This window comes from Rhinolophus hipposideros (genome assembly GCF_964194185.1).
Source record: "Rhinolophus hipposideros genome assembly, chromosome: 3".
Taxonomy (NCBI): domain Eukaryota; kingdom Metazoa; phylum Chordata; class Mammalia; order Chiroptera; family Rhinolophidae; genus Rhinolophus; species Rhinolophus hipposideros.
In genome coordinates, this window is record NC_138049.1 from 97,344,443 (window position 1) to 97,363,584 (window position 19,142).

The 19,142-nt window shown below is 54.5% G+C and overlaps 3 protein-coding genes across 6 annotated transcripts; 1 reads left to right on the top strand and 2 right to left on the bottom strand.

The window, feature by feature from the left end:
• Positions 1-1,618: 1,618 nt before the first annotated feature.
• On the bottom strand, positions 1,619-3,172 carry TOMM6 (translocase of outer mitochondrial membrane 6). The gene is made up of 3 exons (XM_081044872.1): positions 2,787-3,172; positions 2,147-2,251; positions 1,619-1,929 (listed from the first exon to the last, which is right to left on the bottom strand). The coding sequence occupies exons 1-2, from the start codon at positions 2,909-2,911 to the stop codon at positions 2,155-2,157; spliced, it is 222 nt and encodes a 73-aa protein (XP_080900998.1). The 5' UTR covers positions 2,912-3,172; the 3' UTR covers positions 1,619-1,929; positions 2,147-2,154.
• Positions 3,173-3,371: 199 nt separating this feature from the next.
• On the bottom strand, positions 3,372-9,458 carry PRICKLE4 (prickle planar cell polarity protein 4). Of its 3 annotated transcripts, XM_081044869.1 has the most exons (8): positions 9,094-9,458; positions 8,481-8,516; positions 7,045-7,188; positions 6,433-6,540; positions 5,587-5,724; positions 5,077-5,280; positions 4,316-4,520; positions 3,372-3,846 (listed from the first exon to the last, which is right to left on the bottom strand). In XM_081044869.1, the coding sequence occupies exons 3-8, from the start codon at positions 7,174-7,176 to the stop codon at positions 3,479-3,481; spliced, it is 1,155 nt and encodes a 384-aa protein (XP_080900995.1). In that variant the 5' UTR covers positions 7,177-7,188; positions 8,481-8,516; positions 9,094-9,458; the 3' UTR covers positions 3,372-3,478. The 3 variants fall into 3 exon arrangements, with proteins under 3 accessions (XP_080900995.1, XP_080900997.1, XP_080900996.1); XM_081044871.1 differs by lacking the exons at positions 5,077-5,280; positions 8,481-8,516 and having other exon boundaries at positions 9,094-9,453; XM_081044870.1 differs by lacking the exons at positions 5,077-5,280; positions 9,094-9,458 and having other exon boundaries at positions 8,481-8,576.
• Positions 9,459-10,016: 558 nt separating this feature from the next.
• On the top strand, positions 10,017-18,869 carry FRS3 (fibroblast growth factor receptor substrate 3). 2 transcript variants are annotated; one of them, XM_081044867.1, is made up of 7 exons: positions 10,017-10,141; positions 11,523-11,666; positions 12,613-12,701; positions 13,855-14,041; positions 16,025-16,186; positions 17,113-17,270; positions 17,536-18,869. In XM_081044867.1, exons 3-7 carry the CDS (start codon positions 12,636-12,638, stop codon positions 18,445-18,447), a joined length of 1,485 nt encoding a protein of 494 aa, XP_080900993.1. In that variant the 5' UTR covers positions 10,017-10,141; positions 11,523-11,666; positions 12,613-12,635; the 3' UTR covers positions 18,448-18,869. The 2 variants fall into 2 exon arrangements, with proteins under 2 accessions (XP_080900993.1, XP_080900994.1); XM_081044868.1 differs by lacking the exon at positions 10,017-10,141 and having other exon boundaries at positions 11,534-11,661.
• The last annotated feature ends 273 nt before the right edge of the window (positions 18,870-19,142 follow it).

Here is a 19,142-nt window from a genome sequence, read left to right on the forward strand (position 1 = left end):
CGGAGGAGACTGGCATGGTGAAAGCCAGCACTTCTATTTAAAGAGGATTTTTCATGATTTTTGAAACTGTCAATTTGGTAGCTTTATTTACTAAAGTCTTATCACTTTGAAGAACTAAGCCAATTTAAATGAAACTTTACCTTACCAGCATTATGGCTTTACAAACCAGCCAATAGTGAACACTATTACTTGAAGCTAAAACATTCAATGTTTTTATTTCTTTCAATTACAGTTGACATACAATATAAAGCATTACATTTTGAGTGAAATTTGAATGATGCTTTTGGAAGCTACCACGTATTAGTTTTTGCTGGATTTTGATTTTGAGCTTTGAAACTTTATCAAATAGAACTGTTCATAATTATGAGTAGATCTGGAAGCAGACTTCAAGGCTGGTAAGTTTCATTCCTATAAAGAACAGGAGATGCTGCCACTTGCCTTAGCAGTGGTCTGATGCAGGCAGGAATGGGGTTAGAATCTGTTACAGCTTAAGTTCCCTTCCTGGTGTCCATGTGAGGGATGATGGCTTCAAACCTAAGCCTTGCTCTCATATATGTGACTCTTCTTTATCTCAACACCCAGTAGGATATATACCTGTCAGATCATGTGTCCCACTGTAGACGCTTAAAGGGTCCTGGTTGCACGTTAAGCCAGCCACAGCCCTGAATTCACACAGGCTCAAACTCCTTCCTCCGAACTGATGGGACCTACCTGACTAATACAAGAAAATGGTGCTTGCTTTTTTTTTTTTTTAAACAAAAATATGTAACTAATTCTCAAACAGCTTTCTTAATGAGATACATACTTGCCATCAGGGTAAAGAGGAACTATTGTGTCCTATTTATCTTTAGTGAAACAGGTTACTAGAGACAACATCTGTCAACTGTAACAAATAGGCCGCTGTGGTACATTTACACTGACCCTCCTTTCCAATGCATATCCCTTGATCCCATACCAGTTCCGTAAAAGACTAGGTATGAAAAAGCATTGTTTTAAAAAATGCCTAGTAATCAACTAGAAAAGTTGCCAAGGGGCAACTGTCTCTCTCCACGTCTGTCTAAGCCCACGAGGCTTTCCATGCCAGTTCCTCACCTATTCCATTTACAAAGAACCCAAACTCGGCGGCACATGCATTTCAGGGTCAGAGGACATGTATTTCCTTGTGAAGGAAGCAGTTTTCTCAGGCAGCTGCTGATTTTCGTGCCCATTGCCCAGGCTTACTCAACACAGTGCCTCCACCTGCACACCACTGCCCTCTTTCTGCCCACAAACCCCATTCTATTACAGCGACAATGACTCCCTGGTGCCTGAAAACCCCACCTGGTGCACTAACATGCTATGCAACACCAAATGGCTTCTTCCCCTAGTACTGCTCAAAAATGGAAATTCCTCAAGAATAATCTTCATCCTATGTTAACATCAATGTACGGTGGCTACAGTTCCCATTGTTTTTCTTTCAATATGAAGCAAACCACCTGTTACAACCCACATTTGGGGCTTGTTCCTGTCTCTCGAGTGTGAAATATAAATCATGTTTTTATGATTTTTTGTAAATCAACTTTTTACACCTTGTTTTTGTAAGCCGAAGTTTCTTATTAAAAGAATTAAAAAATGGCTATCTTTGTGTGCAGTCTTTATTTCAAATTAACTATTAAAATATTATTAGGTTATTCCTCAAAACAAGAGCACAGATCACCCCCTGCAGAAACTTGGGAACTATGTACAGAACTTTAGGAAAGGACAACACTTTAGCTGAAGCCTGACTACTGACCAGAGAATGGAGTGGACTCAGTGAAGAAAAGCAAATCAGGCACAGAAGGGAAGGTGACATCTGAATCAAACTTCAGCTGCCATCAGGGCAAGTTGTGTGATGATCACAGATTGGAGGCTGTTTTTGGAAGATTCAAGTACAGCACGGGTTCCATGTGTCTACAATCAGACAGGACAACAGGTGGCATTAGAAATGTAAAAACACCACAGGGAAATTGGTAAGAGACTCAAATCCCTTGCAACATCTGGAAACATTTAGGAAACTGCCAAGGGTTCTACATCAAGTCTCCTATATTTTGTGAACAGTTGATAAAGTTATTGCTTCTCCCAGCCGCCAGGACTCCTAAGACAGGAAGAGCAGAGGTTAAGCGCTTACCTATTCAGCTACACCCCTGGCTGGGGTGCCATTAGGTCAATGTCACTCAAATTCCTGGCCAGCCAAACTCCCGCAGCGAAAAGTCCCAAATTGAGGATCAAGTTCCTGGAAAAAGAATGTATTTCACTAACGCTGTAGTCACTGATTCACTTATCTTTGGGTAACAAAAGATACTGGGGGAAGGGGCTTCCCACCACCACCCTGGCCAAACTTCTCCGAGGCAAAAACACTGTTGTAGATTGCAGGAGCGTTCATCTGACATGGCAGGCTGCCCAAGATCCACAGTTACTTAGAGTTGGTTTCCGTGTCTAATAACAGCAGGGTCTAATGCAAAGGCCAATCAAGCACTCGCCCAGGGTCGAAAGGCCCCTTCACGTATTGGCGCCTCCTTTCCCCGGGCCCCCCCCCAGGTCAGGAGGAAATTCTCTAGACAAAGCCGGGTGACTGAAAAGGTCGCTTTTACCGCACGGGAGGGCTACCGGTCAAGGACCTCAGTGCAGCACAACCCGACCGAGATGATCCGGTGTAAAAGCAAAAAAAAAAAACCCGGAGGCGCCAGCCTCGGCGAAGAAGGGAAACGCGGCCGATTAAGTGTACGGCGTGGAGAGACGAAGGGGCCAGGCTCCGGGGCCTCGGTTACCTCCGAAAGTCATTCCTGTCCGTGGCGAAGCGGTAGACGCCCCGAAGCCAATCTCCCACGTTGTCTGGAATTTCGGGAGCTTCATTTGCCGGGCCGCCAGGGTTCACGACCGCAGTAGAGGCCATCGCAGCACCCTCCCGCTCCGCAAGGCCGCCGGTGCCGCAGCGCGCAGGCGCGGGCCAACCACGCGCTTCCGGTGTCGCACTTCCGCGGGCTCTCGGCGGGCGGGGGCTGCTGCAGGCTGAGCTCGGTCGGTGGCCGGGGAAAGGGGTGTGATTCCCCGGCTGCGCGGCCACTATCTCTGCCCAGCTCTGCGGTCCCCTGGCCGGGTTGCCCCTCCGGCTCCCTCCAGGCCTTCGGGTCCCCCAGCCGGTCACTGTCACACGTGGCCTCTGAGTGATCACTTCATTGGCTCAGGAGGAAGGATGCCAGGGATGCGGCTGTCCCAGCCTGTGGCTAGCTCAGCAGGGGATGCGTATTTTGGGGGAATGGAGCTCCCCAAGAAAGTCTCCATCAGTCATGTAATGCGCGTGCTGAAGGGGGAGTACTCGAGTCAGTCACCTCGCCGCCTTTCCCCGGCGTGCTTCTGATTTCCGTCAGCCTAGGGTTTCTATAGGGGGAGGAGAGCCTCGCTGTCCCCTTACAGATCACCCCTCTCCCCCCCCCCACTCCCCCTTCTCCGGGCCGCGCCACTAGCAAATGATGCAATGTTTCTTGGAGGTATCGATGTCCCCAGCTTGGGGGCTTCCGGGGCTCTTGCAGGGCCCGGGAAGGCGCTGGCCTAAGAAAAATCCTTCGGGTTCTGAGTCAGAGGAAGAGCAGCTGGGGCACCGGGAGTCCTGCAGCAGATCAAGGGGAGTCTCCAGGGGGCTCTGCTCCCGCCCGTTGGGTGCCTCCGCCTTGTCCCCAGCTCGGCTGTCCTCCGGGATGGATCCATGCACCCCGCTCTGGGTTTCTCGACTGGAGCTGGCGGCAGCGGCGAGAAGGGCTGCTCCGGAGACGGCGGCGGCGTGCAGTGGGGCGCGATCCCCTCCGTCAACTCTGTGGAGCCCCGCCTCCCCTGCTCCGGGCCGGGTCAGACACGCCCACCTTGAGACGCGAGTCTCCCCCTCCCAGGTCCCCGCAGGGCGGTCCCCTGAAGCCAGGCCCAGCCTCCCGCCCCGCCCCCAGGCCGTGCGCGCCGCCGCCGCCGCCGCCGCCTGTCCTCCCCCGGGCTCCCCGCCTCTCCCCGCCTCCGCCCACCAGAGGGCGGCCGCGTCCCCAGTCCAGGAACCAGTCCCGCCGCAGCCTCAACCGCGACGCGGGGTGGGCTCGGGAGGCCTTTGGAGCGCTCTGGCCAGGGACGCGCGGTGAGAGCTGCGGGCCCCGAGGCTCGGGTCTGGGGTATGCGGTTGGGGGACGGGGGCGCTGCTGGAGGGACGGGACGGCGTGGGACCGGGGCGAGGGTCCCAGCCCGGGAGAACCCCCTCCTCAGCTCAGCCCAAGCCGCTGTCCCCTTCCCCCTTGATCTGCACCTTTCCCTCCCTTACCAAGGGACACTCTCCCTTCCAGTGTCCCGGCCGGGCTCGAGCTGGCATCCGAATAGCGACTCTCAAAGCAGGTAGGGCAGCAGGGGCCGCCCCCGGGCAGGGCATAACGTCCCCCGCCTAAGGGCCCAGCGCAGTCCTGGCAGCAGAAGTGGTTCTCGTGCCAGCGCTGTCCTTCAGCCTCGGTACAGCGCGGGGAGAAGATCAGCTGGGAGAGGGAGAGGGGAACGACTCATTCATTCAGTCACTCATTCATTCATCCCAAAACCACTTATACCTAGTTAACGCTAAAGCACGTCTACGGACATTATCATTTGATCTACTCAACTAGTCTCGGACGCAGCCAGGGCTGACTGGCTTAGCCAGGATTCCCCAGCTAGCAGGTGGCACAGCCGCTGGCGACTGGTCGCCTGGACTCCCAACCTAGGGTTCTGCGCTGCTTCATGCTGACATTAACGGAGTTCCTCGCATGATCAGGCACAGCCCTGGGTACGCGGAATACCGACGTGAATGTCTGTCTAAGAGTCCCTGCTCCGGAGAAATTCTCAGTCCCAGAAAATTTGGGGGACTCTGCTTGTTATGGTGGAGGCCACAAAGGCACAGAGTCCCACATGCCCCGAGCTCGTCAGAATAATGGGAACACAAAGGTCCCAGGCTGGTTCCCAGTTCTCCCTACTCCACTCTGACTGAGTTATTGGGAGAGGTGGACCTTTACATCCTGCCACGTGGGAAGCTGAGCAGACCCCCTCCTCTCAGGGCTGTACCTGGTCACAAGCAGGGCAGCGCGGCCTCAGCAGCTCAGCATGATGACGGCCGCAGTAGAGATGCCCATTGTGGTAGAAGTAGATGAGGTTTATCAAGGCTTGGCCACAGGCCTGGCAGGCAAAGCAAGCCCGGTGCCAGCAACGCTGCTCTCCTGCCCGGGCTGCAAATACTCCGTATTCCCCTGGCCTCAGCCGGTCCCTGCACTGCAGGGGGTGTGTGTGTGGGGGAGGTGTGCTGGCTGCTCAGAAGGGATACCACCCACCCTCCTAGCTTCTCTCCTGACTTCCCTCCCAACCCCAACCTAACTGTTCTTCCCATACCCCTGTGCAAGCCCACCTCCACTGCAGGCTCCACTAAGAACCCCCAAACTTGGTTTCCCTTTTCCTAAAGCTTGCCAAATTGTCAATCCCCAAACCCTTTTCCCACCAGAGTCCCAGAAGCTAGCTCCTGCAAAAGTGAGGGCCGAGTGGAGGAAGGGGAATATTGCAGGGGGGGTGGGTACTACATACCTTCTCACAGGTACATTCTTCTAGCCTGGGAGGTACCAGGCGCAACGCCCCCTGTCCAAGGGCCTCTCGCCTCCGCTGGTCACAGAAGAGCCGCAGCTCCACCAGCTCCTCCTCCCCAAGGGCCAGGCAGTATCGCTCCTGCAGAAACAGGCCTCCACTGTGACTGGGGGAGCCCCAGCAGGCAAGATTGAAGTTTGATTGGAGAGAGAAGGCTTAGCTGCTGGTCAAAGGAAGGTTGCAGAACCCTCAGGGAGGTGCAGGTGATAAGAGCATAGACAGGTATTGAGATGGAGAGGGGAAAAGGGACAAGAGCTCCAGTAAATCCACCTGGGTCTCACTTCCTCCCACCCCAGGAATGGTTACCGCTCAGGTCTGATAGCCTTATAGCACTTAGTTCTTTCACCGTATATTTAGGCCCTTGCTCCCAATAAGCCATAGTTCAATATCACTTCCCATTGTGTTTTCCCTATTTATTCCCTATTCTTCTGCCTTGCCTTCCCAATTGAATTGTAAGCCTTTAGCCTGGGCACTCATAGGGCCTCAATAAATACTTAACCATACTCCCTACATTTGTACATTCCATTATTGGTTTCAAAAGTTGTTCATGTCCATTTTCTCATTTGCTCTTCAGCTAAGCATTGTGGTGGGCAGAACGGCTAGTATGTAGATAACTGTACCCATTATGTAGATGTGGAAACTCAGGAAGGGGGTGGGGGTGACTTCCCCCAATTAGTGGCATAGCTAGGCCTTAAGTCCATGTTCCCTGACTTCTGGACCAAGGTTCTTCCCACAGTCTGTAAAGAGAAGGAGGCCAAAGAGAGGGAAGCTGGGGAGAGGGAGACCCACATGGATATCCTGTGGAGGGAGCTGCTGCAGCAGAGTCCGAAGCCCAGGCCAGGTGGGGACTTGGTTGGTGTCCAGGCCAGCGAGCCCCAAGCTCAGAACTTCAGGATTCTGAGGAGACAGCAGACGAGGAGTAGAACTAGGTTTTCCTTCCTTCCTCTTCTTTCCTCCCCTTCTTCTTGCCAGCTCTTCTCTCATCTGGAACAACTTCCAAGCACCACCCTCCATTTCAACAATCAACTCCTGCAAGATCACCAGGACAGCTGATCCACTCCTGCATTTGTGATCTGACTGGGGGAGGCACGGGGGGCCTCACACCCCAAAATAGCTTCCCTTCTTATACTTGAAATCACCCCCTTTTTAGGGCCAAAGCTCCTCAGGTCTGCTTCGACAACACAGGCCCCCTAAGAAAGGTAGTGTGTATTCATGTGGATACATTGCATTCAAACTGAACCCCCGTGACCTGAGAGGGATGTGGAGACGGGGATTCCTGCAAACAGAAAAGGGCCACGGAGCCTGGGAACACAGGCTAACTACCTCCTAGTTGGTGTGAATGGGAGGAGGTCTACAGAAGGGAGGCATGTCGGTCTCAGGGAACAGCAGGACTCCTACTACCTGAGCAGGGGTCTCCTCGGGGTCTTCCTCTGGCAGGTGGCCTGGATTACTGTCTAAGTTCTCTGGTAGACCTGGCTCCTGAGCGGTGAGGCTCTCCCCTCGGTGGGGCCAGCCAGAGTTCATCACCGACATTGGTGGCAAAGTCTGCCCGGAAAAATCACAAGAACACCTCCCATTTATTGGGCCCTTACAATGAATGTGCTACTAGGCAGTGCTAAGTGCTCTATAGGCATTCTCTCATTCAACCCTCCCAACAACCAGGCAAGTTAGGTGGTATTTTTGTCTCCATTTTACAGATGGTCAAACTGAGACTCGGTGAGCATAAATGGTATGCCCATGGTCACAAAGCTATAAAAAGTGGCAGAGCCAGATGTTGAGGCCAGGCCTTTCAGCTCCAGAGTTTCTGAAACTCAAACCCGGGGTCTCCTAAGATTGGGATGGAGGAAAGAGTCCCACAGTGAGGGGAGAGGGCATTTTCCCTTTCTGGTGAGCCTTTAGGCAGACTACTCCTTTCTTCCCCATCTCCCTAGCCTTAATTTCCACCACTCTTATTGTACACTTAGCACCCCAGTGAGCCTGCTTACTCCCCATTCCCTACATACGGCCCGGCCCAACTGTTCCAGCTGTAGGATTGAGCCAGATGAAAGGACCACTTCACCAGGAAGCCCTTCCTAGCCTCTCCAGTCCATAACTGCTCTCCTTTCTCTAAGCTCCAGAAGTAATAAGTATATTCAGTGCCTCAGAGTTAGCACCTAATATTTCTGTGTCTCTCTCAGCTCACCTAGTCTATAGGCAACTTGAGGTCAGAGGAAAATCTTGTGCTTCTAGCTTCTATCTATAGCAGCAATTTCATTGGACAATTCTAAGTGCATCTCTTCAGCCCTTCTCTGGGCAAACCCTGGGAGCTCCACAGAATCTTGGGGGTGGGGAATAAATACGGAAGTAGAAAAGCAACGGGCCTGAGGGGCTCACAGCCTACTGGGTAAGACAGGGATGAAACTAGGCAGAATGGCGGTAGAGCTCTGGGCAGATATACACAGCAGCCTAGGAAGAAAAATAACCAGAGCAAGCTTTTTTATGTTTACTCTGTGCCAGGGGCTATTCTAGCATTTTACATAATATAACCCATCCTCATAACAATCCTCTCAGGTAGTTTCTATTTTCCCATTTTATAGTTGAAACAAATTGAGGTTAATTACCTTGCCCAAAGTCACATTAGAAGGCTAAGGGAAGCTTTAGGAGGCCCCTTTTGAGAGCTGGGATGGATTCTGACTGGCAACTGGGAACAGGCGGGCCATCACCAAATCCCCGGCCTCTAAGACCCAGCTTTGGGGGTGGGAACAGGGTTCGAACTATACATTATATTGTTTTCCAGCCCACAGCCCCCCTTTAGATGTCTTGTGCCACCCTTCCCTGCTTCCTGGCTCCCCACCCACCTGCTTCCTTCCCGTTCTGTCCGCGGGTCAGGTTTCCTGTGGAAGGCAGCCAGGATGGACAATTCACACTCACCGGCCAGGAATGGCCACTTCCCCCAACAGCACTGACGCCTGCTCCAGGCAGGAAGAGATGCTTGGGGGAGGAGGCCACACAAAAGGTGGGGGCGCATCTGGGGCCTCAGAAGGGGATTTGCACCCTTTCTTCCAGATTAGTTCTAGTTTGCATGAAATTGTCCCACACAGAAACAAGGCTCAGAAATCAGCCCTCACCCTCACCCTGCATCCTCCCCAAGAGCCACCTAACTCCATCTTCGCTAAGCACTGGACTCCACCTTACTAACGTGCTGGATTACTTCCAGAATTCCCCTCCCTCTTCCCGTCTTAGACAAGGGACAAGGTTGAACCCCTTTTCCCGCCCCCGCTCAGGTGCAACCAGATTCACGGTGTTCGACCTTCCCAATCCACCCCTGAAAGGCAGAGCCTGAGCCAGGAAGTAAAGGTGATGGGAAAGTTTCCCCGGACAGTGAGAGGGAGAAGGGAAGAAGTGTCCGATCCCGCCAAATGCCTTTTCGATAGATCCCCAAAGTTTTTTCATGTACTTCACAGGGCCCACCTCCGAGGCTGGGCGTGGTGTGTGCCCGAGTCGGCTGGGGTTCCCAGTCTGGCTGCTGGGAATTTAGGGGAGTGGACGGGATTCTGCTGGGGTCTCACCCTCGCCGCGCGCTGGTGTCCCGGACGTTCTGGACGGACCCCGCCGTCGGTCCCCTCACTCAGTCCCCACCCCGAGGTTCAGCGCCCGCCTCTGCCCTCCAGGAGAGCGCGGCCCAGGCTCTCCCACGCCCCCCGCGACCCGCTCCCGCCCCTCCGGGGTTGGTAGAGCAGGGCGGCTCCGGGAGGGGCCTGGGCTGCAGACTGAGGAAAGCGTTTGTGGGATCCCGCGGTGGAAGGTGTGCAGGCTCCACCGCCCTGCCACACCCCACGGCCCCGGGTTCAGTGCCTGGATCGCGGCCCTGCGCGCGCGCGGAGCAAACACCAGGAAGCTTCGTTTATGCCGGCTCCTCGGCCAATCCCCGAGCAGGACGCCTTTCCGACCCGCAGGTTCCCCGCCGCCCCGCCCCGGCCCGGCCTCCTAGTCCCGCCCCTCTCTGTGACCCCACCCCACTGAGTTCCCCCCGTGTCTCCAGTGGTTCCCCCGCCCCTGCCCCTTTTCTTAGTCCCTTTCCGAGGTCGCTCGTACTGCCCTTCTCCCTTCCGTCCTTTCAGACCCCTCCCCACATCTTTTGTGTTTCTCCCTCCACCTCCTCCCGCTTCTGCTCCCGGGAGTGGACACCTCTGGTCCCACCTCTGGTGCCCTTAGCCCCGCCCCGCCCGTCTCCACCCCGCCCCCCGCCGGGAGCTCTCAGCCTCGGGCCAGGAGCGCCCTCTGGCGTGTGCGCATGCTCCCTGCTCCCAACTGCAAAGTCCTCCAAGGGGACCTTCTAGGCCGCGCGCCGGTAGCCCCCGAGCGGGTCCGCCCGCCCGCAGCGTCTCGTTGGTGCTGCCGGTGACCTCCGACCCCGCGGCTGCGGGGCGGGACGGGGAGGCCTTAGCTCCGGGCGGGCGGCGGCTGCTGCAGCGGGACCCGGGAGCGGGGCCCGGCGCCGCCCGGGCCGCGGGGCGATGTGAGTCGGGGCGCGGCGGGGCGGGGACGAGGCGGCTCCACCGAGGCCGCAGCGCGCCGCAGTCTCTGCTCCCACCCGAGGAAATCCCGGGTGGGCGGGTGGTGGAACCCCGGGATTGGGGGCGGGGATCGAAGGACGACGCGCGGCCCCGACCTCCCCCTTTCCTTCCCGGTGTCTAAGAAGCTCCCTGACAACCTGGCGACCTAAATCTGCCTCTCACTCCCCAGAACCCCCGCCCCCTCCCCCGACACACCCTCGCACGTCCTGGTGCCCTCAGAACCCCCCCTGCGAATTCCCCGGAGACGCCCGCAGAGCCACCATTCTCTCCTGGCTGCCCCCAGATGCTCCCACCGCGCTGAAATTCCTCTGCTCCATCAGTCTCTCCCCCCGCGTTCTCCTTGCACCACGTTCGAATCCAGAACACCGCCCACGTGTCCCCAGCCCTCTCACGTATTTTGAGTCTGCATAACCCCCTCTAACTCCGCCCCTAATCCACACCTATCCCAAACCAGAGCCCCCTCCTCCAGTTCCCCCCAACATAATCCCCCTCATTGGGCTGTCATATCCTGGTAATCATCTTAAAACTTCACCTGGGAAGTTTTCCAACGATGCAGAGCACAAGGGGCCCTTGGAAGTGATATTTTTCCAGAGAGGAGGGTGGCATGGCGAGGGACTTCAGGGTCCTGGCTTGTCAGCTTGTCTACCTGAGGCTCAGAGCCCTGAATTTTTGGCTTATTGTTAGCATTTATGTTAAAATTGTAGGCCTTTCAGAGCTTGGGGAACAGAAAATCTATCAAGCTTCCAAATGTGATATTGAAGGAGATTGTCCTGGAAGAGGAAAATGTCTGTTTTTATGATGTTTGTCCCATATACTTATCTCCAGAGGTTATTGAAGCTGGAAGCTCCCAGTTTACAAATATTTCCCTTAAAAACTAAGGCCTTGGCGTGGGAGTTAGAGTGGTGGTGAGGTATCGACTCCCAGATATTTAGTAGCAACAAAACAAGACTAGAATTTTGGTTTCCTGCCTCTTAAGCCAGTGCTCTTTCCAGCTCTTTGTAGAGTTCTCTGCAAAGGTAAGGTGGTAGTATTGGTGTTGGTTGTAGTAACAGGATTCCGATGGGAGTTTAGAGGCCATTAAAAGGCCTTGGGCTGCCACAGATTTCAAACTTATTGATGCAAGGGGCTTCTCCTCAGGGCCTCTGGAGCTCGGAATCTGTGGTCCCTTTGCCCCTGATCTTGCTTTATTCATCGTGTTTCTGTTTCTTTAGACCTGGAACAGATAACCAGGTGGGATGGACTGACAGTAAATCAGTTTCATTAACAGTTGGGGGTGAGGATGGAAGGTTTCCACTAACCTGAGGTCTCTGTCTCCTATGCTAGGTGAGCCCCAGGTGTGTCCCAGAGGGATCCAGGTGACTTCTCTACAGACTGCTTGGCATGACGCCCCACCAAGAACAGGGGGAATAAAGTGGGGGTCCTTCCCCATGCCCCTCCCATGGTCAGCTCCCCGATGGCCTGGGTAAGGTGAGAGCTGTGTATAGGAGCCACTTTCCTCGAGTTTCCCAAGTTGGGAGGAATGGAAAGTGCAGGTCAGGCTTGTTCAAAGCTTTACTTTCAGCGAGTGTTCTAGAAGGATATCTAGTCTTATAGGCTCATTTCTTTCATTTCTTGCAGCAAGTTGCAACCCCTTAACTTCTGGTTGGGATCAGTCCATGCATGTCTTCGCTCCCTTAGGTCACTTAAGCTCGGTGGTATCCTCTCCATGCTAGGCACAGGTCTGACTGTTGTGACGTAAATCCAGATGCCATAATCTTGGAGGGAAAAGCCGGATAGTAAGGCCTCTGTCTTTCCTTTGTACAAAGGCAAACCTAACATTTTTTTTAATGAAGAAATACCTAACCAAGGTTATAAAAATTGTTTTCTGTTGTAAATGTTCAATCTCCTGAGTGTATCTTTTGACCATAATATCGCACCTCATTTGGAGAGAACATCAAAAAGAAAAAGTTGAGATGGATGTCGGGATTGTGGTAAGAAAGGAAAAGAGTGATTCCCAAGTTATTTTGCTGAATCTGGATGAGGTCCTAGGTTGGCACCCAACTCCTGATACAAATCCCTTCTTCTGGGTCCCTACTTTTATTCATGCTTTTCCCGCTGCCCAGGCTTCCCTTCCCCATCATTACATAGGCCAAAATCTTACGTACGTCTTCAGGTCCAGATCAGATGATACCTCTGAGAAGCTCTTTCCGTCCCTGTCAGTATTAATCCTTAACACATGCTAACTTGAATTAATGTTTATCTAATGTGTGTCTGGCTCTGGGTTGAGACTGGGAATCCCTTGAGGGAGGGGCTGTGTCATATAGTCCTTTGGGCAGAGTAGGTGATCACAGCAAGGGAGTTATGCCAGAGTCCCCTCAAGCAGGACTTTTTGGAGCTGATTGGTGACTTTCTTATCCCTTATGTTTCTCACTAGGGTGGTGAGGCTGCTCTGACACCATGGGGAGCTGCTGCAGCTGCCTGAACAGAGACAGCATCCCAGACAACCACCCCACCAAGTTCAAGGTACCCACAGCCCCCTCCTCTCCTGAGTCCCCCCCCATGGCCTCCTGGGCTCCGGCCCACGCTGTCGAGTTGCCTCAGCCTCCCTAGGGAAGGTGAAATGACAGGCTGAGGCTGTGGGCTCATCAAACCTTCTCGAGATCAGAGCCTCTGAGGTGGCCTGAGGAAAAGGAGCCCAGGCCACTGACGTTTATGCGGCTCTTGGTACTACCAAGAATGAGGAAATACTGTAATACAGTAGCAAGCATCGTGATTTTTAGAACATTCGCTTCTGTTCATACAACTTTTTTGGAGAAAACAGCAAGTCTGTATTTGTGAGTTAATATATAAAGTATTTAAAACAGTGCTTAACACATGGTAAGGTGTTTGCAGTTTACCTTGGGAAGCTAAGGCCAGGCCCAGGGCACCTGTGCACCCTGGCCCCTCCTCCCTCCCTGTAGGGGGAGACCCCTCCTGACTCCCTGCCGGGTGAGGCACGCGTTTCTCCCGCTCACCACAAGAGGGAGCCTTCAGCAAGGTCCTACAACTGGGGAGGCAGTATGTATGGGGGTGCCAAAAAAGTGTATACAAGTGGACACTGGTCAACGTTGCTCAAGCAGTAGCTCGCCGTAATCAGAAGTGTCTGGACGCTGATGGGAACCACTTTGAGCACCTTTCGTAATTGCAGAAGTCGAATGTGACTTCTTTTCTTCTTTTGTTATCGGTATATATGAGTATTGCAATTTTAATAGTTTTTTCCTTTCTTAAAATGTGCATACATTTTTTTGGCACCCTCTTTATGTGTTTTGCCTTGGGTTTGACTGTCCCAGGGTCTTAAGATTTTGAACTTCAAATTGAGCACCTTCTCCCATTAACATCTGATCCTCGGCTGCTAAGCCATGGACTATCTGAAGTTATCTAACCTTGGTCATCCAACCATCTGACCTTGGAGGTCAACTAACCATCTGTCGCTCTCCTCACTGACCACATGACAAAACTAAGGCCTAGAGAACTGTCGTGGATCAGTGGCCCTGAGTAATCGTGGTCTGTGGTCTATGGTGAGTCAGGGGAGCCCCTCAGCCCCCCACCTGTAGTCCTTCCTCATCAGCCTGCCTCCCAGAGCACCTATACACACTTGTTGGACTCACTCCTTGATCCTCTGTCCCCCCACCCCCAGGTGACAAATGTGGATGACGAGGGGGTGGAACTGGGCTCTGGGGTGATGGAGCTGACTCAGAGCGAGCTGGTGCTTCACCTGCATCGGCGTGAGGCTGTCCGCTGGCCTTACCTTTGCCTGCGGCGCTATGGCTACGATTCCAACCTCTTTTCCTTTGAGAGTGGCCGCCGGTGTCAGACAGGCCAGGGTGAGTACCAGTCCCTGCCCCACCCTGGGATAGGAGCTTTTGCACCTGGGCCAGGTACTTGCGCTGGAAGTCGTAGCTCGAGACTGGGGGCAAGTCTGCTGACTTGGCATGTGTTGGCCCACGAAGGGAAGGGTCATGGTCAGGAGCACACAGTGTGTTCATGCAGAACTAAGTGCGCTCCCGGGCCAGTGCCCTTTTGCTTCGGTCATTGCATCCTGGCCTGGGTTCCTTCGTGGGAACGACCAGTGGGGAAGAGTCAGTGTGCTCCTGGGCCAGAGCCTACTTGGGAAAAGCAAGTGATGCTTCCTCCCTCTTTACTACAATTTTAAGGGTTCCTATTAACCCCTAAGTAGGAACAGACATTCTTCTGAGCCCACAGGTCCTATACCCTGGACCCTGTGAATAGCGAAAGGTCGGGCAGGAAGCTCTGGCATCCTTGGGGCTGAGTGCCTTGGGAACGATAGATTTAGAGGGGCAGGACTCTTCGGTCCCAGTGGACAGAGTAACCCGCAAGAGGTTAATCTTTGTCCCTCGTCACCTGTGAGCAATGGAGTGTGATGTATTCTCCCTTCTTCCCCTTTCTTCCTGCAAGTCAGAGGTCAAGGAGTAGGAGGGGTTGTTCCATGAGGTCAAGGCTAGAGCCAGCCAGCGCTCGTTGAAGGAGTGGTGTGGTCTGGGCTGACCGTTTGGGACCCAGACCTAAGATCTGGAGGAGTCCTGGACGGGATTGTGTTAAATGGAGTTGGCGTCGTGACTATGCAGAGGTGAAATGAACAGGGTCCTCCGATGAGACCGCCAGAACGCCAGTGAATGAATGGCAGGTTGTGTTGGCTGGGGGAGCCTCCACCCCAGCATCTGACCCTCGGAGCTCATGAGGCAGAGGTAGCTCACGCTCAACGAGCAGACACAAGGGAGGAAGGGGCTTCCTTGGTGCTATTTAATCCATACGTGGGATCCCGGAGGGGCTGCCCTGGGCGCCAACACAGGGTTTTCCTAAAACTCCAAGTTTTCCCAGCATTTTTTAGCCCTCGACATAGTTTGCTAGGGTTTTTCTCTCTGCCTCTATCCTTCCTGTCCCACACCTCAGCCTAGCTTTGTCTATTTTTGGTGTGGATCTATGCACACGCACACCCCAAGTAGCCTGTTCTGAGCCCTGGGCCCTGCGCCCCTGTTACAGGGCAGGGTGCAGAATCCCAGACTGGCACAAAATCCGAGGGCATCTTCAGCCCTCCAGGGTCACAGGTACTCAGCCCAGTCCTGCTCTCCCCAGGACTTGGCGCTGCTGTGTTAGCGTATGAGGAGCTGTAAGGGTGGCTGTGCTGAGGGGCCACGTGATCACTTAGCCATAGTTGTCCTTTAGCTGATTGCCCATCTTTCCATCCTCTCAGCGCCGGAGTTTAAGCTCCATGAGGTCGGAGGCCTGTACACAGTAGGCATGTGCTCTCTGGCCAGGTTCTGGGATAAGTACCCAGTGAACAAGCTCTGCCCTCAAAGAGCTTCAGGGCTATTGGGCATAGAGCTGGTATTCTGGGTAGAGCTCTTTTTTCTGGGGAGCAAAGGGTGGTCGGCAGAGGGATATGAGAGCAGCATGTGAAGAGGAGTGGCCACTAATCTAACACTACCCTTTTCACTTTGATTTGTATTCTCTTCCCCTCTCCCCTGTATGTACACATCCTGATGAAAATGATTGAACCTCAGAGGAACATAGCTAAAGTATTGGATTTCCAGATGGTAATAGGTGGGGGGAGGGCAGGGGCTCGGGCCCAGCGCCTCCCTTAGCTCTTGGAGTTTAGAGTCTGCTGGGGAGAGTACTCCGGATGAAGGGGACTCTCCCACGCCTCACCCCCACCTCCCCCAGCCCCTCCCCGCCGGCCTGGAACTGGAGCTCACAACATTTCCTGAGCTTTGTGCATGGGTTCAGCTTCTCTGATGCTTCCCTTTGGGCACAGGATCAGGAGCCTCATTTCTTCCTCTCCTGCTTAGGGATATTTGCATTCAAGTGCTCTCGGGCTGAGGAAATCTTCAACCTCCTTCAGGATCTGATGCAGTGCAACAGCATCAACGTGATGGAAGAGCCAGTCATCATTACCCGCAACAGCCATCCGGGGGAGCTCGACCTCTCGCGGGCCCCCCAGCCTCCCAGTGGTGAGGAGACCCCTGTCCTCGGCACCGCAACACAGACACACACACACACACACACACACACACACACCTACCTACCTGTCCTTGGCACCACAACACACACACACACACACACACACACAGACACACACACACACACACACACACACACGCCGGCCCAGGAAGCACCAATCTTGGAAGCATGAGGCAGGCAGGCAGGTGGGGGGCTGGCTGGGTGAGCCAGCATTCCAGGACCGGTGTCCATCATCAGAACCACTCTCAGGGATGTGTAAGATCTGGCGTGGGCCAATCAGGTGACTCCAGCTGAAGTGGGGGAGTCCTGGAACTTGTATCGACTAATGGTCAGGGAGCAGACAGAAAGACATTGGGTTTCCATGGAAATGGCACTCTGGAGCCGTTTTTCTTCCTTCCTTCCGTCTACTGGATCATACCCGTATACCTTTCCTGACGGCTGGTGCAGGCATTTCTGCCCATAACTGGTGCCCATGACGAGACTAGTGGAGAGCTCCTCACAGTTTCTGCTTGTTCGTTCACTGGGTCCCCACTGAGCACCTGCTCTGTGTTCTGTGCTCCAAGGGCTGGTTTGTGGCAGGGCAGAAGACATGGAAATACAGTCCCTGATTTCAGGGAGGTTGCCTGGAGCTCACCGGCAGAGCTAGAAGGAGGTGAAGGGTCGGTCCAGTGATGAAAGGTGAGCTTTAAGTGGCGATGGGGGAAGTGTAGTGGGGTTCAGGCTGAGCTTCGAGGGAAAGGGTAGGGTTTGAAGAACAGATAGATGAAAGGTAATGAGGAACTGCCAGTTCAGTGGGGCGAACCCCTGTGGGCCCTGGGAGCATCTCCCCTCCAATTGGAGGAGTCCCAGGACGCCGCCCATGTGGTGGCAGGGGGTTTAAGGACCCCTCACTTAGACTTGTCTCCTCTGTGCCCAGCGCTAGGCTATACCGTCTCCAGCTTCGCCAATGGTTTCCCTGGCTGCCCAGGAGAGGGCCCCCGATTCTCAGCACCTCGACGCCCCTCAACGAGCAGCCTGCGACACCCCTCGCTTGGGGAAGAGTCCACCCATGCCCTCATTGCCCCCGATGAGCAGGTGAGCAAGCAGCTGCCCGACCCCTCCTTGTGTGTGGGTGGGAATTGGGGATCAGGAAATAGGGTACCTCCTCCAAGTGAGGCTCATGTGCGGAAGAAAACTGATAGGGCCGCGTTGCTCTCCCCACAAAGGGAGGCAGCTTCCCTGGAAGTTGGAGGACAAGGCCTGGAGGAAAGCCCAGCTCTTACCCGCTGTGCTGCTTGTCTCTCATTCTGTCCCCTCTGTTCTCTCCTTCTCTCTGCCCTCGGGCCCTCCCTTATGTCAGTCCCACACTTATGTCAACACGCCAGCCAGTGAGGACGATCAGCGCAGGAGCCGGCACTGCCTGCAGCCTCTGCCCGAGGGTCGGACGCCCTTCCCCTCACAGGCCCGGGGCCCCGACCAGCGGGACCCGCAGGTGTTCTTGCAGCCGGGCCAGGTGAAGTTCGTGTTGGGCCCGACCCCTGCTCGGCGGCACACAATGAAGTGCCAGAGCCTCTGCCCCAGCCTTCGTGACCCCCCTCACCACAACAACAACGAGGGCCCCTCAGAGTGCCCCGCCCAGCCCAAGTGTACCTATGAGAATGTCAGCGGGGGGCTACGGCCGGGAGCTGGCTGGAGACAGAGCCCCGAGGAGCCGGGCTGGAATGGCCTTGCCCACCGCCGGGCTGCCCTGCTGCACTATGAGAACCTGCCCTCCCTGCCCCCAGTGTGGGAGAGCCACGCCCAGCAGCTGGGGGAGGAGGCCGGGGATGACGGGGACTCAAGGGACGGGCTCACTCCCTCCTCCAATGGCTTCCCTGATGGCGAGGAGGACGAAACCCCACTGCAGAAGTCCACCAGCACCCGGGCTGTCCTTCGCAGCCATGGCAGCTTCCCTGTGCCACTGACCCGCCGCCGAGGGTCCCCGAGGGTCTTCAACTTTGATTTCCGCCGGCCAGGCCCTGAGCCCCCGAGGCAGCTCAACTACATCCAGGTGGAGCTGAAGGGCTGGGGTGGAGACCGCTCCAAAGGGCCCCAGAGCCCTGCAGTCCCGCAAGCCCCCGTGCCCACCACCCACCCTGCCCGCAGCTCAGACTCCTACGCCGTGATTGACCTCAAAAAGACCGTGGCCATGTCCAACCTGCAGAGGGCTCTGCCCCGAGACGATGGCACCGCCCGGAAAACCCGGCACAACAGCACCGACCTGCCTCTGTAGGGACTTCCTCCGCCTGCCCCGGTCCAGCCTCCGCCTCTCACACCCTTCCTCTGAACCCGTACACCCCGGGGTTCGGGGGTGCTTTGCAGAAGGGCATTGAGGAGGGACCAGATGCTTCCCTGTGCTGGCCAGAATCCCCAAAGATATCAGTCACTGAGTCGCCTGGTCTCCAAGCTGGGGAGAGGAAAGGGTGACCGAGCGAGGAGGGAGCCATGACGTAAACTGTGAAGAGTTCCCATGATTGCATTTAGCACCCTCCCGTTATGTCCATTTGTCTTGTCTGTCGTCTGTGTATTGTTTTTGGTTGAAATTTGGAAACATTTTGTACCTGTTGATTTTATTTATCAGTTTATTTTTCTATTTATTGTTTCAAATGTAATTTAACATATTTATTATTAATATAATTATTTTTAAATTCTGGCTTAGTGTATGATGTCAGATTCTTAAGGCATCTTCTCTGGCATGGTTCTGGGGGTGAGTAGGGAAGGCCTAATAGAGATAGGGGCTTCCTGCTGAGAAGTGGGAGGTGGCTGTGGGGTTTGTGACAAGCCTCTGACCGTGTCTTTTTCTCCTCTAAGTAGCCCTCACCCAGGGATAGATGCTTGTCAAAGGAAAGTGACAGGACACTGGAGGCCTAGATGCACCAAAGGGGTCCGTAAGGAAAACTGCCCTGATGAGACAAAAGTCCTGACCCT